The sequence below is a fragment of the Dysidea avara genome, chromosome 10, assembly GCF_963678975.1.
Source record: "Dysidea avara chromosome 10, odDysAvar1.4, whole genome shotgun sequence".
NCBI classification, from domain to species: domain Eukaryota; kingdom Metazoa; phylum Porifera; class Demospongiae; order Dictyoceratida; family Dysideidae; genus Dysidea; species Dysidea avara.
Window position 1 is genome coordinate 10605360 of NC_089281.1, and position 13292 is coordinate 10618651.

Consider the following 13292-nt stretch of genomic DNA (forward strand, 5'->3'; position numbering starts at 1 on the left):
TAACAAGTAACACCCTGGGGCTTCTGGGTTGCTTCATTAACAGCTGTAGATTGTTGACTTCCTTCCAGTATACTGTGTGTTGTATATCCTTTACCCACTTGAGGTTCACCTTGTGAAGTTCGTCAGCAGTGATGGGACCAAATTGTCATTGCTGGGGCTGCACCTTGAGATTGTCTACAAAACGAACAACATACGCACTGACAGACAACAACTTGTTAAGTGAGCTGTATCGGTCGATGGAAATAACACAGTGTATGCCTAAATCTGGTGGTGTCTGTTCCATGGGAACAAATTCTGTTGCTACTGCTGCTGCCAAAACAAGTGGTAGTAAGGGTGGTGGCTGGAATGATGGCCACTGACTTGGGGTAGTGAGCCACTTGGGGCCATGTTGCCACAGGGACGAGGACAATAGAGATTCGGTGGTGGTACCCCTTGAAAGCAGGTCAGCTGGGTTATCAGCGGTAGGACAATAGTTCCAAGTGGCCTGTGGCAATAAAGTATTCATCTCAGTGATTCGGTTTCTTATGAATGTTGGAAGTGGCTTCTGGCTCTTGAGCCAGTGGAGCACTATCTGGCTATCAGACCACATAAAAACTGACAGGTTAAGGTCAGGGACCTCCTTCATCACAAAACATGTTAAACAAGTGGCCACCAATGCTGCCATGAGCTCTAGTCATGGAATCGTGAGTGCCTTCAGAGGTGCTACATGGGTCTTTGCTGTAACAAATGACACTAAATTGCCTTCAGTGAGGAACACTATGGCTCCATATGCATGTTGGCTTGCATCAGCAAAACAATGAACAACTGGGTGTGTCATACATGCATCAAAGTAACACCGACTACAGAAAATCGTGCTGTGCTCTTAAGGTCATTGGCAATATCTCTCCATTGAGCTTGCAAATCATCATCTAAAGGCTCATCCCACGTGATCTTGCATTGCCACAGCTTCTGCATTAACATCTTAGCTCGTACAACTACAGGTGCAACAAATCCCAGTGGGTCGAACATCTTTGACAGGTTTTGTAGAACTTCTCTCTTGGTTATAAGATGATTATAAGTAAGGATGGATGATTTTGCAGCCAGATAAAGCTTGTCTGACTCGGGAGTCCAGCGGAGTCCCAAAACATTGACTGACAGTGCATTCTTGGCTGTGTTGTCCTTGACAGCTGCAGCAGTGAGTTCAGTGCTGTTAGAGGACCAGCTACGCAAGTTGAGCCTTGCATCACCCATAATGGCTCTAGCTTGTCGGTAATAGTCCAGTGACACTTGCTCTGAATCACAGCCGGTTATAATGTTGTCCACGTAAAGGTTGGAAAGCATATCATGTGAGACCATCGACTTGTACTGCTCAAGGTGATAACGCAATACAGCATTAAGCATGAACGGCGAGCTGGTGGCTCCGAAGGGTACTACCTTAAAATGGTGCACACAGAACTCACTTGAAGGGTCTGTTGGATCGGACAACCAGAAAAATCGGGCGTAGTTCCTGTCATCAGGGTGTAGCCGTATGTGAAGGAAAGCCTTCTCGATGTCCGTTGATATTCCAAAGCAGTGTAATCTGAAACGGACAAGAACAGCACATAAGTCATTATCACATGGTGAGCCTATGAGTAGACAATCATTAAGACAAGGACTGTGAGACGATTGATGGCAACTGCAGTCAAAGACAATCCGTAGTGGTGTTGTTGTAGAATCTTTCTCTACACCATGATGTGGGATGTAATGGACGCCTGGTTGTGGGCCGGCTGATCATCAACATGCTCGATAAAGCCCCTAGCTTCCTGTTCACTGATGATCTGGTGATAGATTTTCAGCAGATCAGGGGTTTTGGACAGACGCTTGACTAGTTGACGTGTTCTCTGTTTAGCTATGGTAAAGTTACTTGGTTGGTCTAGTTTCCAAGGGAATCTAGCCACGTATGCTCCGTCCAGATCTCTAGTAACACAAGATGATGTGTACTGGTCTAGCACGTTGTCACTCAAGTTGTCAACAGGGATCACTCCCACAGATTCTAGGTCCCAGAAACGTTCTAGGTTGAACTCACGTTGTGTAAGAGCCAGCATCATGACACTGTTAGTGCTGATTAGGAATTGACCAGTTGTTGTTGGAGTTGGTCCTGAGAGTAGGTAACCTACTTTGGATTCCACTGCTGTTGGTCCATCACCTCGTACAATAGCATCACCGACAATTTCCCAATAGTGGTCCGCACCCACAAGGAGGGAAACATTAAACTCCTTATCTGCACTGAGTGGGTGGGCTAGGGAGAGGTTATGAAGGTGTGGGAGGTGGGCAACATTAAATGTCACTATGTTCTGTAATGGTGTGGCAATCCGGGGTACTACAAGCATAGTTAGTGGTATGGATTGACCGGTCATAGTAATTAGATTTACCACAGCAACATTTACCTGATGATTCAACTGACACTGTGCCCCAAAGGATGATACTGTGATGTCTTCCTTGTGGTAGGACTGTACAGCTAAGGTGTTAGCAAGTTCTTCAGTAATGAATGATCTCTGGGAGCCTTCATCGAATAACACATTAGCTTTTGTAGAGTTTGTACCATTTCTGACAGTTATTATTGCAGTTTTGAGAAGACAAACAGTGTGGCATTGGAACAGTTACTGAAAGAGAGGCAGTGTCAGTTGAATTGGAGGTTGTGGGAATAGCAGGTTGACCATGTACTGGGTTGGCTGGCTGTCCAGTGTTAGTGGAGCGGACAGATGTCTCAGAAGTGTTGTCACTGTGCTGTCCATTAGTACATAGGCTGGTGTGATGCTTTCGTTGGCAGGTATGGCAGCGATGTCTCGAGTTACATTGAGACACCTTGTGGTGCCCTAAACAATTGAAGCAGAGTTTATTCTGACGTACAATCTCACACCGCTGTCGTGGGTCCTGAACTGATTCACACATGGAGGGAAAGTGACAACCTGCACAAAATGGACATCGTGGTTTGCTCTTGCCTGCTGTTATAGATTTCTTAGCACTGGTAAGAAATGAAGCAGTTGGTGGGATTGGGGAGGTACGTGATTCTGTTGATGATCCCATTTCCAGAATATGAATTTCGTTGAGAACAGCAGCTTGCAATTCTGTGATGGTCCATTTCTTGTTGCCATGGGCTCTGACTAAGTTCTGCTTGGTCTTGGCTGGCAGCTTTCCAAGAAGGATCGTTACAAGTAGACTGCCATAGGAATCCTCCGGTTCACCCAGTGTTGCTAAGCTGCGAATGTGCCCTTCAGTGGTGTCATAGAATTGTCGCAAACTGGAAAGAGAGTTACTTGGGTTGGGCAAGTCAACAAAGGCTTGCATGTGTGCTTCAACTTGTTTGTACACCTGTCCAAATCTGTCCTTCAGCAGAGTGACGGAATGTCCATAGTTGTCATTAGTTAACTGGAAACCAGCAATAACTCGGGCAGCATCACCATGGAGCTGTGCTCGAAGATAACTGAGCTTTTGCACGCCTGTCAATGAAGTGTTACTGTGGACTGCTGCCTCAAAACAGTCCCAAAAAGTCTGCCAGACTAGGGGGTCGCCATTGAACTGCGGTAATTCTAGTTTGGGGAGGCGAGTTACTTGTGGTAGAACAGCGGATGGAGGTGATGTGTGATCACGTGACGTGCGGACTTCTGTAGTTGTAGATATCGTGGACCTAAGGCGTTGAGTAATTTTTGCCTTGGCTGTAGATATGGAAGAGTTTATTTCTTCCGTCTGTAGTACCTCTGCTTCGATCTCCTCCTCGTCTGTTGTTGCCTCCAGTATCTTCGCATCTAACCCTGAGATTAATTCTTGTTTTCACTGGAGTTGCTTGTGGAGATCCTTCAAGGTTACGACGTTATCGTCAGTAAGCTCCTGTGCATTAATTAGAATCTCGGGTAAACTCTGAAGTAGCTTTGTGAGATGCACTCTGAATCCTCTAGATGAAACCAGTCTCTTGAGTTCCGCCATTGACCACAGCACCAAAAATGTAGCAGGGTTATGACAATATAGTCGGCGTACCTGTCACAGCACCAAAAATGTAGCGGGGTTATGACAATATAGTCGGCGTACCTGTCACAGCACCAAAAATGTCGTTGGTAGAATTACAGTATGCCGAGGTTCCACTTACGATTGGCGGAATAGGGGAGGATTCAAGACTACTCACGAAGCAAGCCCCTCGTGTTAATACCACAATCGAACCAGTTCTTATCATGTGTACAGATATACGCATACAACATAATAGTGTTACATACATAATAAGTGTGTCTACAGTTCATCCTCCGCGACAACTTTATCAGACTGGGACTAACAATTATTTGCTCCTTTTTCCCATCCACCATGGCTAGCTACTACCAGTGTAATAATTGGCACATCTCTGGATTCATACATTAAACCAGTAAAAGCACCACGTATGCTCATGCACTACAGAAATATAGCACTTGGGTGTGGTCTCAAGCCAAATATAGCACTCAGCCTGTGGCCTTGTGCTATATTTGTCTCTTGACCACACCCTCTTGCTATATTTTCCATAGTGCACTCGCCGCAGTGCTTTAACTGGTATGTAAATTCCTTCCAAATTAGGTATACACGATTGTACTATTTGTCTATTTTGTATTGACTGTTCTATTAGAGTATCTTAATTTTTCATGCAAAAGGTGATAAGTTGCAGTTTGTCAATTTTAAACAAAGCAAATCTTGTACCTTTTATGCTAGAATACGATTTCCAGCCTGTTGTCACAGGTTTTATTAAGATAGCACTTATTATGATGATTCTGATGATGACAAATGGCACGATTAGGTCTTAATAGTAGTGTACTACCCTGCCGATCTGTACCAAAATGACTATAATATCGGCTTTGATTCTAATGTTCAGTTGAAGTGATGTAGTGGGTTACCTACTATAAATCAAACAGGGTCTCAGTATACCTACATTGATTTAAAATGTAGCACAGATTTATATATATATATACAAGTATAAGAAAAAATTAGGAATTGTTACACTAATTAATTTAGCACGTGATCCAATCCCGGATAATCTGTAATGTGGGACCTGAATAACTTGACTTGGTTTTAACACTGTTACTATACTATATTTATTGACTTACACATGACTATTTCGCCGCGAGTTGCTCTTACTGATCGATATCAACTACCAACTTCAAAAATAGTGTTGTTCCAGTACCAGTTTGTTATTTCAGTTCCAGTTCCAGTTCTAGAACCATAAACCTTTGGAATTACAGTTCCAGTTCCAGTTCTAGAACAATAACTGTTAGAATTGCAGTTCCAGTTCCAGTTCTGGAACTATAACCTTTAGAATTACAGTTCCAGTTCTGAAACCATAGCTTTTAGAATTACAGTACCAGTTCTAGTTCTAGAACTATAGTTAAGATTACAGTTCTGCATAATTAGTTCAGTGCTCTATTTCTAAAACAATGCACAGTGTGTGCTAAACTATGGGTTTTGACTTGATTGTGTTATGTATCTAGGCAGAGCAATTACTACAAAACTAACTATACAAGCAAAGCATTGATACTCCAAGGCTTTGATTACGAGGGATGATTTGAAGTTAATTATCCAACATTAAACTAGATATAAACACATTTTGGAATGACAAAAACACCTAGGTTGTGAGAATTATTGGTTTCACTTCAATGTTGCATTGGGTGTATACAATCACTGGACTGGATCGTGTAGACCAGTGGACAAGCCATGGACTGGACTAGCGGATAGACCATGGACTGGACAAGTTTCTTTCTTTTTATTGCAAGTATTTAGGAAACTGGTTGTAACTACAGTATTTTTTCCACAGTGGCACTAAATTTAAACTATACATATATGTGGACCTGTCAACTTACAGCTTGTATATAGAAAAGCAAGATCGACAGATAAACTACAGCTACTTAAGTTTGCTTACTCGAATGCCTATGCTTGTGTTAGAGGATGCATGTCACTACTATAATATTAAATGTTAAGAACAAGAAGGATGGTGGACGCACACGCACACACAGAGCTAAGAGTTTAACTGTATAAATGGAAGTATTTAATACTTCAATTTTAACAGCTATTTTGCACGCATTTCAAGATTGACTAGCAAACAATTCCTGCTCAAAACATTAACACAAATTGTTATTTGTAAACAACCCTAGAAAAATGAACAAACAATGCAGGTGGGCAAAGTTGATTGGTTCATTTGCATATTCTACATGTGTGTAGCAAAATCATTTCTTTTATAGCAGTATAGCTAAGTTCAATACAGCATCTCAAAAGCATGTAAGTTAAAAGCTAAAATTGTCCTCAGAAACAAGGAAGAATTAACTTAACAATGCAGTGGTTTCTCCAAGCCTGAATATGTAGTGCATGAGTCCAGTTGTCCAGTCCTCCAGTTCAGCCCAGTGTTTCTAGCTATATAACCTTTACTTATCAGTTGTTGCTTTTATCAGCACACTAACTGTAGTCGTGTATACACCTGTAGATGGAAGCCCTACTGTAGTCTATTAACACTATCAGCAGTAGAACCTTTACTAATGGCCATGGTAAAGAAGGATAAAAGGTAAGACAATAGCGTGCAAGCCTTGTATGTTTATCAATATACCAAAGGTATGAATCGTCTATCAGATTAACTGTTTGTAGCTGAATTCCCTACAGAATAACTTGCAATGTAATATAATTCTATAATGGAGTAAGTTATAAAAGTAACTGAATGCTCTATTAGGGTGACTGTTCTATTAGAGTATCTCGATCTCGCATTTGCTACACGTGTTGGATTTCGAATCATAACTCAGTGGTTTGTAATCCGATTCTTCTGTACTACTGCAAGGACTTTCTATGATGATTATTCCAGCCGTATACCAATTTTCAGCTCATTGCTCTAAGCGGTTTGTATGGTAGGCATGAAAACTAATATTTACATATATATATATATAGATAAATCGACTGCATAGTTGTGACACAGGTTGGGTTTTGTGTCATATCTCCATGGTCATTATCTCGATTCCTTTCAAACTACAAAAAGGCACTCCTACGATGGTTACTCCATCCACACAGCAATTTTCAACTCATTCCTCCAAGGGTTCACTCTGTAGGCGTGACACCTTATTTTACGCAAATAGTCAGTCATAACTCCGTAAATGTTCATCAGATTCCTACCAAACTTGGTACTGAGATCCACTATAATGAGCCTTTTAAGTGTGCCAAATTTCAGCCTGATTGGAGCATGCATTCATGTTTTATGGCGGATTTTGCAAAGTGTGTGAAAAGAAGTAGTAGAAGGAAAAAAAACCAAACTTTGGCTGCTCGTATCTCGGAAATGGCTGGAGCGATTTTCTTCAAATTTGGAATGTAGACTCCCCTACCTAGCAGGCAATTTTGTAGAAAATTTGGTTTCAATTGGATAAGGGATTACGGAAATACAAAGGTGTGAAAATCGCGTTTTCTTTCTTCCTGTTAATATATTTACAGTGTGGCGCACCAGCTTCTTGGGCCGCATGACACACTACCGTGTGTCTTGATATATAGCTTTCATGTGTTTTCAATAGTAGTGGGTATATTGCTTCTGTCACAGGATTTTCAAGCCATCATTTAAAAGCTATTGGCCATGATCACTTACACAAACAAGTAGTGAACACTATCAGTGTAAACATTATATTTCAGAAGGCTCAGTCTTGTATATCAATGGTGTTAGGTATGGTTTCCTAGAATTACAGGAGATTACCACCTGTTCTTCATTTGGTTGCTCAGACTTGATAGAGTATTATTTCTTTGAATTAAGTAAGGCTCAACTTTATCATACAGTACGATAGTACTGTATAGTAGGGACCACAAAGGTGTAGGCATGACCCATGAGAAAACATCACCCAAACACCAGCCTCACTTTTCCCAGATGACGATGAGGCGGTATTGGTTAGGCAAAACTAATCCCAAACAAGTCTTTAGACAGACCTGAAATGCTTTCAACAAGTTGCTACGGAATTTAAAAAAATGTATTTAAGCGTAACTCAATAATGACTAAGGCTATGGGCTTGATTTTTTCACTATTCGATGTTGCTTTGGCCCAAGAGGTGCCTTTTGGCATACTGCAGTACATACAATGTATTCACCAGCGTCCTCCTTTGTTTCCCATTCATCTTTGCTGACAGCGAAAAGTGGTGATTTGGTGGTAGCACATGATAGCTTTCCTTTGTAACAGAAATCATCTGTATTTTTCATAGTGGCTACTTTGATTGCAGAGGTGCTTTTCAAACAGTTCTTGATTTTTACTGCTGTGTAACAGTCTGAACATAGCTAACAACGACGTGTAATGGATACTTCACTTTTCAGACAATAATTGATATAACTGGGGTGCGCAGTGCTGTTTCTTTCTTTTGATGTGGTATGCATGGCTTCACCAGTCATAATAATTATTATTTACAAAAAAAGTGAACAAACAAGTACACAAAAAAATTTGGAATTTTCAACTAGAGTAGGGACCATAGCACATTGATAAAACTACTGAAACAAACTGGAGTAGTGCACGATATTGAATCACAGTAAAACAATAAGAAGCGTTATATCTCTACTGTGCTCAAGATACCATAATGGAAATGCACAGTGGGGATATAACACTTCTTTTTGTTTTACTGTGATTTAACATCATGCACTACTCCAGCTCGTTTCAGTACTTTTTATTGATGTGTTGTGGTCCCTACTCTTGTTGATAATTCCAAAAAAATTTTTGTGTACTTGTCTTTCTATATACTAGCTGAACCAAGTATTATGGCTGCGCTTTCATCTAGTTTTTAAGGTATCGCTTACCTACTTTTATGTTTATAAGAACCATGATTTGTATCAAATTTATTCTTATATAGGCAGGTGCATGGTTACCTCAGAAATGATCCCATTGTACCTGTACGTTGGAAAAAATGACATATGGTGTAAATTAATAAATTGATAAGTTAATACAGGTTTATCTAGCTTTAAAATACAACACACACATTCAATCACACATGCCTTCTTTCACACATTGCTTGCAGCACAAGTTATTTGAGTCGCTTATGCTTTTTGGCTAATTGTTCAATTGTCACCTGTTCTTCAATTGACTGCTCAGACCTAGAATATTAAGGGTTGTATTCTCAATGCCTATTTTAAATGTTCAAGCTACAAATCCAGTCCGTTCAAACATTTAGGAGTAGATTCAATGTTTTAGGAGTAGTATCAGGAAGCAACCAGAAGTGTTTTCGAGACTAAGAACTTACTAGATTGAGTGTAGATATATCACTGTGTTTTTGGCACAAAGCTATAATTTGTGATGGCAATACTCTTTCTGATATCCTCTTGTGAATTAAGGCATTTTTGACGAGAGTTAAGAGTCACCTTACATCATAGATCCAATATGATCAAGTGAGCTTATAACAAAGTTGATAGTCTCTCATCAAAGGTTTCTGCTCCACAGAAATGTTTTTTCTAGAATGAAACCATCTCTCCGTTTGCTCATGTGTATACCTGTGTAAATCTAGATGTCATTTTGCTCACAGCACTGTGCTTCTAGCATCAATCATTAAGCAAACACATCTCTTAAACAATTAAATATCTGGCATTTGCCACAAGATATTCGAGTTTAAATGGCATAGTATTCAATACAGCGAAATAACAAACAAGCATGGAGGGCTTATAATATTATGTGCGTGAATATTGATTGCGCCAGGTATTGTTGGTTATGTAGTGATTTTTAATAATTTATGTATGCATGTATAGCTATACAAAAGGGATTGTGTGATAATTATGGTTGCAGTGTATGTTTGTAATAATTTATCCAAAGTAAAGTCTTTTGGTCATTAATATCTTCTTCTTGTGGTTATGGTGGCTGTGATTGTAAGGAAGAAAAATGATATGCAGTTAGCAGTATCAATAATGTGTCATGCAGCCAAGTATAGCCACGACAGACAAGTATGTATATATTTCACAAGAACCAAGAAATGCCATTATCAAACATCCATAGCTATCTCTATAATTCCTGAACAGAAATCATCTGTTGTTTTTTTTGTTGTGGAAACTCTTTTGGATGGGCACCTTCTAGTTCCAAATTTTCCCAGCCATCACTGAGATAGGTGTCTTTAAAGTTTATCTTATTTTCTTTATATTGTTCTTTTTTTTGCAATATTTGAAAAAATTGAAGGGGCCAGTGGCAAAAGGGGACAAGTGCCTTATGAAAATTTAAGTGACTACATAGTGGACATTAAACAGAATTTTAAATGGGACATGAATTATTGTAATAAAATTTAATTTGAGACTGCCATCAACTTTTATAATCTATTGTTTACTTAGTGACAACGTTAACATTATTCACATGGTTAAAGCAAGCCATTCTAATCTTTAAATGGAAAATCTAAGATGGCACATGTTCCTAATTTCCACTGACCCCTTTAATTGCTATGTGTGTGCTTTTGGCCAATTTACTTCAAATTTGGAGGGCAGTAGAGATGTCATACATACAGCACATTTATAGTTCAATTTTCATACAGTTCAGATAATAAAGGTGTGTGATATTTGAAAAATGCGAAAGTGATTTTTGTTACAGCTACAGAGTAAACTGCTTCAAGGAACAGCTTGAAAATTGGTGTGTAGATAAATTAACATTGTAGGGATGTGATTTGAAAAGAATTGAGATAAAGATCATTGAGTTATAACAAAAAAAGCCAACCATGTGTATCAAGTGTGCGATCTAGTTTTATATAAAAACATTGTCATGCCTACCAGACATACCACTCTGGGATGAGGTGAAAATTGAAAATGTAAGTTAGAAAGGCCTTTTAGTGGAATAGAATAATCAGGTTTAAAACCTGTAAGTTATAATGCTTTTAAAAACCAACTGCCTGGAGCAGGGGAGCAATTGTTATATGTGTGGTTCAAAAATTATCAACACAAAGCCATGCATTTGCTACTGTGAATTGACACCTTGTGCTGTCAGTGAAAATAAATGGGACACTAATTAGGACAAAGGAAAGCATGCATTGTACATGCTGCGGTATGCCCAAAGGCACCTGTCATGCTGTAATATGTAACTGAGTTATGCATGTCTGAAGGCATCAGTTAGTTAGATAGTCACAGTGGTCAGTCAGTCAGCAGAAAATTGCACTAAATAAAGTTAAGAATTTGAAGTATTTTGGATCACAATGAGCTTTTGTGGGCTTAATTGTACCTCACAAATAGTGCTAAGACACTGAACAATGTGAAGGCATTGTGAGGCTGTTTTTGGCTAATATATTATTGTGAAAAAGTGCAAACCTTTTTTTTGAAACCTTTATAATCCCTACTATACAATACTATTATTGTACTATATGATATGTCATTATCCATTATCATTTTTTTGCAGTTCAATCTCTAGTAATCTTAGCTGACACAATAGTATTTGTTGGTGATCCACTATATGAAGTTCCAGTTACTCATACTCCAGAGGGAATGGATCCAACTACCACTTCATTGTGTTACCAGATACATGGGGAGAATAAGAAGTACTACAACATAATATCTGACAGATGTGTACAAGTCAATGTGTTGTATGATGCTATTAATCGAGATCCACTAACTGGAAATTATATTAAAGACATAGGAATAGTTGCTCACAATACAGCCAGTGGCTGTAATAAAATTGAGGTAACAGGAAAAGGCTGCAGAGTATCTGTGGATGGTAATGCCTTGAATGAGTCTTATGACCAAGATGGGGTAGTGATTGCCAGCACTGGAAGGAAAGCATATGAAGTAACTCTTCCTAATTGTAAGGCTACTCAAGGAGATGATTTGAAGTTTAGATTAAGATGTATTAAAGTGGGCAATAAAGCAGTAATTCGTGTTGATGTAATCAGAAATGGTGGAAGACCTGGTACACATGGACTATTGGGTAAGAAATAATTTATCACAGAATGTTCAATATATTGATTGCCTAATGATGCACTAGTATAGTGTAGAAGTAGGGATTAATCCATGCTATTCATTGTTAAAGTAGGGGTTTCTCTCAAAGCCAGCTAAGTTATAATATTTGTTTCACAACATTTTAGCACACGAAATTTTAAATTTAATGTACTTTTATGGCTTTCCCATAGGAAATGAGTTATCAAAATTTTGATTAGTCATCAAGAATATTTCAAATATTGGAATAAAATATTAGCACATCCTACAGCACTACAAATAGGCCAGGTTTCAAGAACTTGTGTAATTCCATCCTTGAGGTATGTGTTTTTGAGGGCTCAGCTTGACATGCACGTACATACTTAAGTAACAGTGACATGTCCCTGTTTAGTGAAATCACAACAAAAAGTGTTGTATTTTATAATTGTGTGGTTACTGCTTCTTTCTGCTGCTTCTTGTTCTCAGTCATTGTTGTTACTGCAGTTGGCCTTTCTCATATTTTGCATCTGCAACATCCGTATGCTTTAGAGTCTTGTATTGTATGCAAACTAGTTATTTGCATTCTCAGATAGTGGAATTGTGAGGTGCATAGAAAAATAAGCCATTGGTGTCTGTTCCATGCTATATTACTAAATTTAACTTGCTATGTTTAAATGATGTTACGTGCAATGTTTACGTGTAATGTTTACCTGTGTGTAGGTCAATTTTGGAACATTCCAATAGATGTGGTAAAGTATAATGGTAGCTACAGCAAACCAGTAAACTCAACTTTTCTAGTCACTGTTGATCATCCTGATCCTATCTCTCCTCCTCGATCATTCATAGCTGAACAACATCCAGCCACTTGGGACAGGAAGAGGATACAGTGTCTGTATGCTGGTAATGCTCAGGGTGGATCTATCAATGAAGTGGATGTGCCTAATGATCATGTAATTGAGGGTGATTATGAGGACTATGAGGTGTCTGGTCTCTTTGAATCTGATTTCCAGTATGATCAGTTTGAAGATGACCAGTGTGCTTAAAGTCTCATATAAATTGTGTGCCTTGCTTTTGAACAAAATCAATTTTATTTTTCTAGCTGTATTTTGTAGAAACTATTGTAACTGCATTTTGAGCATACTGTAAACCTATGGCCTCTTTTAAGTGTGCAGAGTGCGTGCATGGATGGCCATACGGAATAGTGTGTATTTTTGACTTTATTAACTATTAAAAATTTCTGCAATTTTGCAATGATTTGCACTAATATATTATTAATCAATTTCTTGTCATAATGCAAAAGTGCACTAAATATCTGCAATAGAGAATATTCACATCATTCTTTTGTCATCAAAAGCATTCTAATAAACATGTGATGTTCATGTCACAATGGTAAACAGATGTATTGTGGCCTATGGCAGGAACGTGCATGTATATCAGGGCAATAAATTGGTCAACAGTGG

At 38.9% G+C, this 13292-nt stretch overlaps 1 protein-coding gene across 1 annotated transcript in view; it reads left to right on the top strand.

Moving 5' to 3' along the window:
- The window catches only part of LOC136269025 (uncharacterized), a 62134-nt gene extending 49051 nt beyond the window's left edge, over positions 1-13083 (top strand). Inside the window, exons 6-7 of the mRNA XM_066064493.1 lie at positions 11321-11845; positions 12553-13083. Coding sequence (XP_065920565.1) covers positions 11321-11845; positions 12553-12875 — 848 coding nt within the window. The 3' untranslated portion in view covers positions 12876-13083. The remainder of the gene's footprint in view (positions 1-11320; positions 11846-12552) is intronic.
- The last annotated feature ends 209 nt before the right edge of the window (positions 13084-13292 follow it).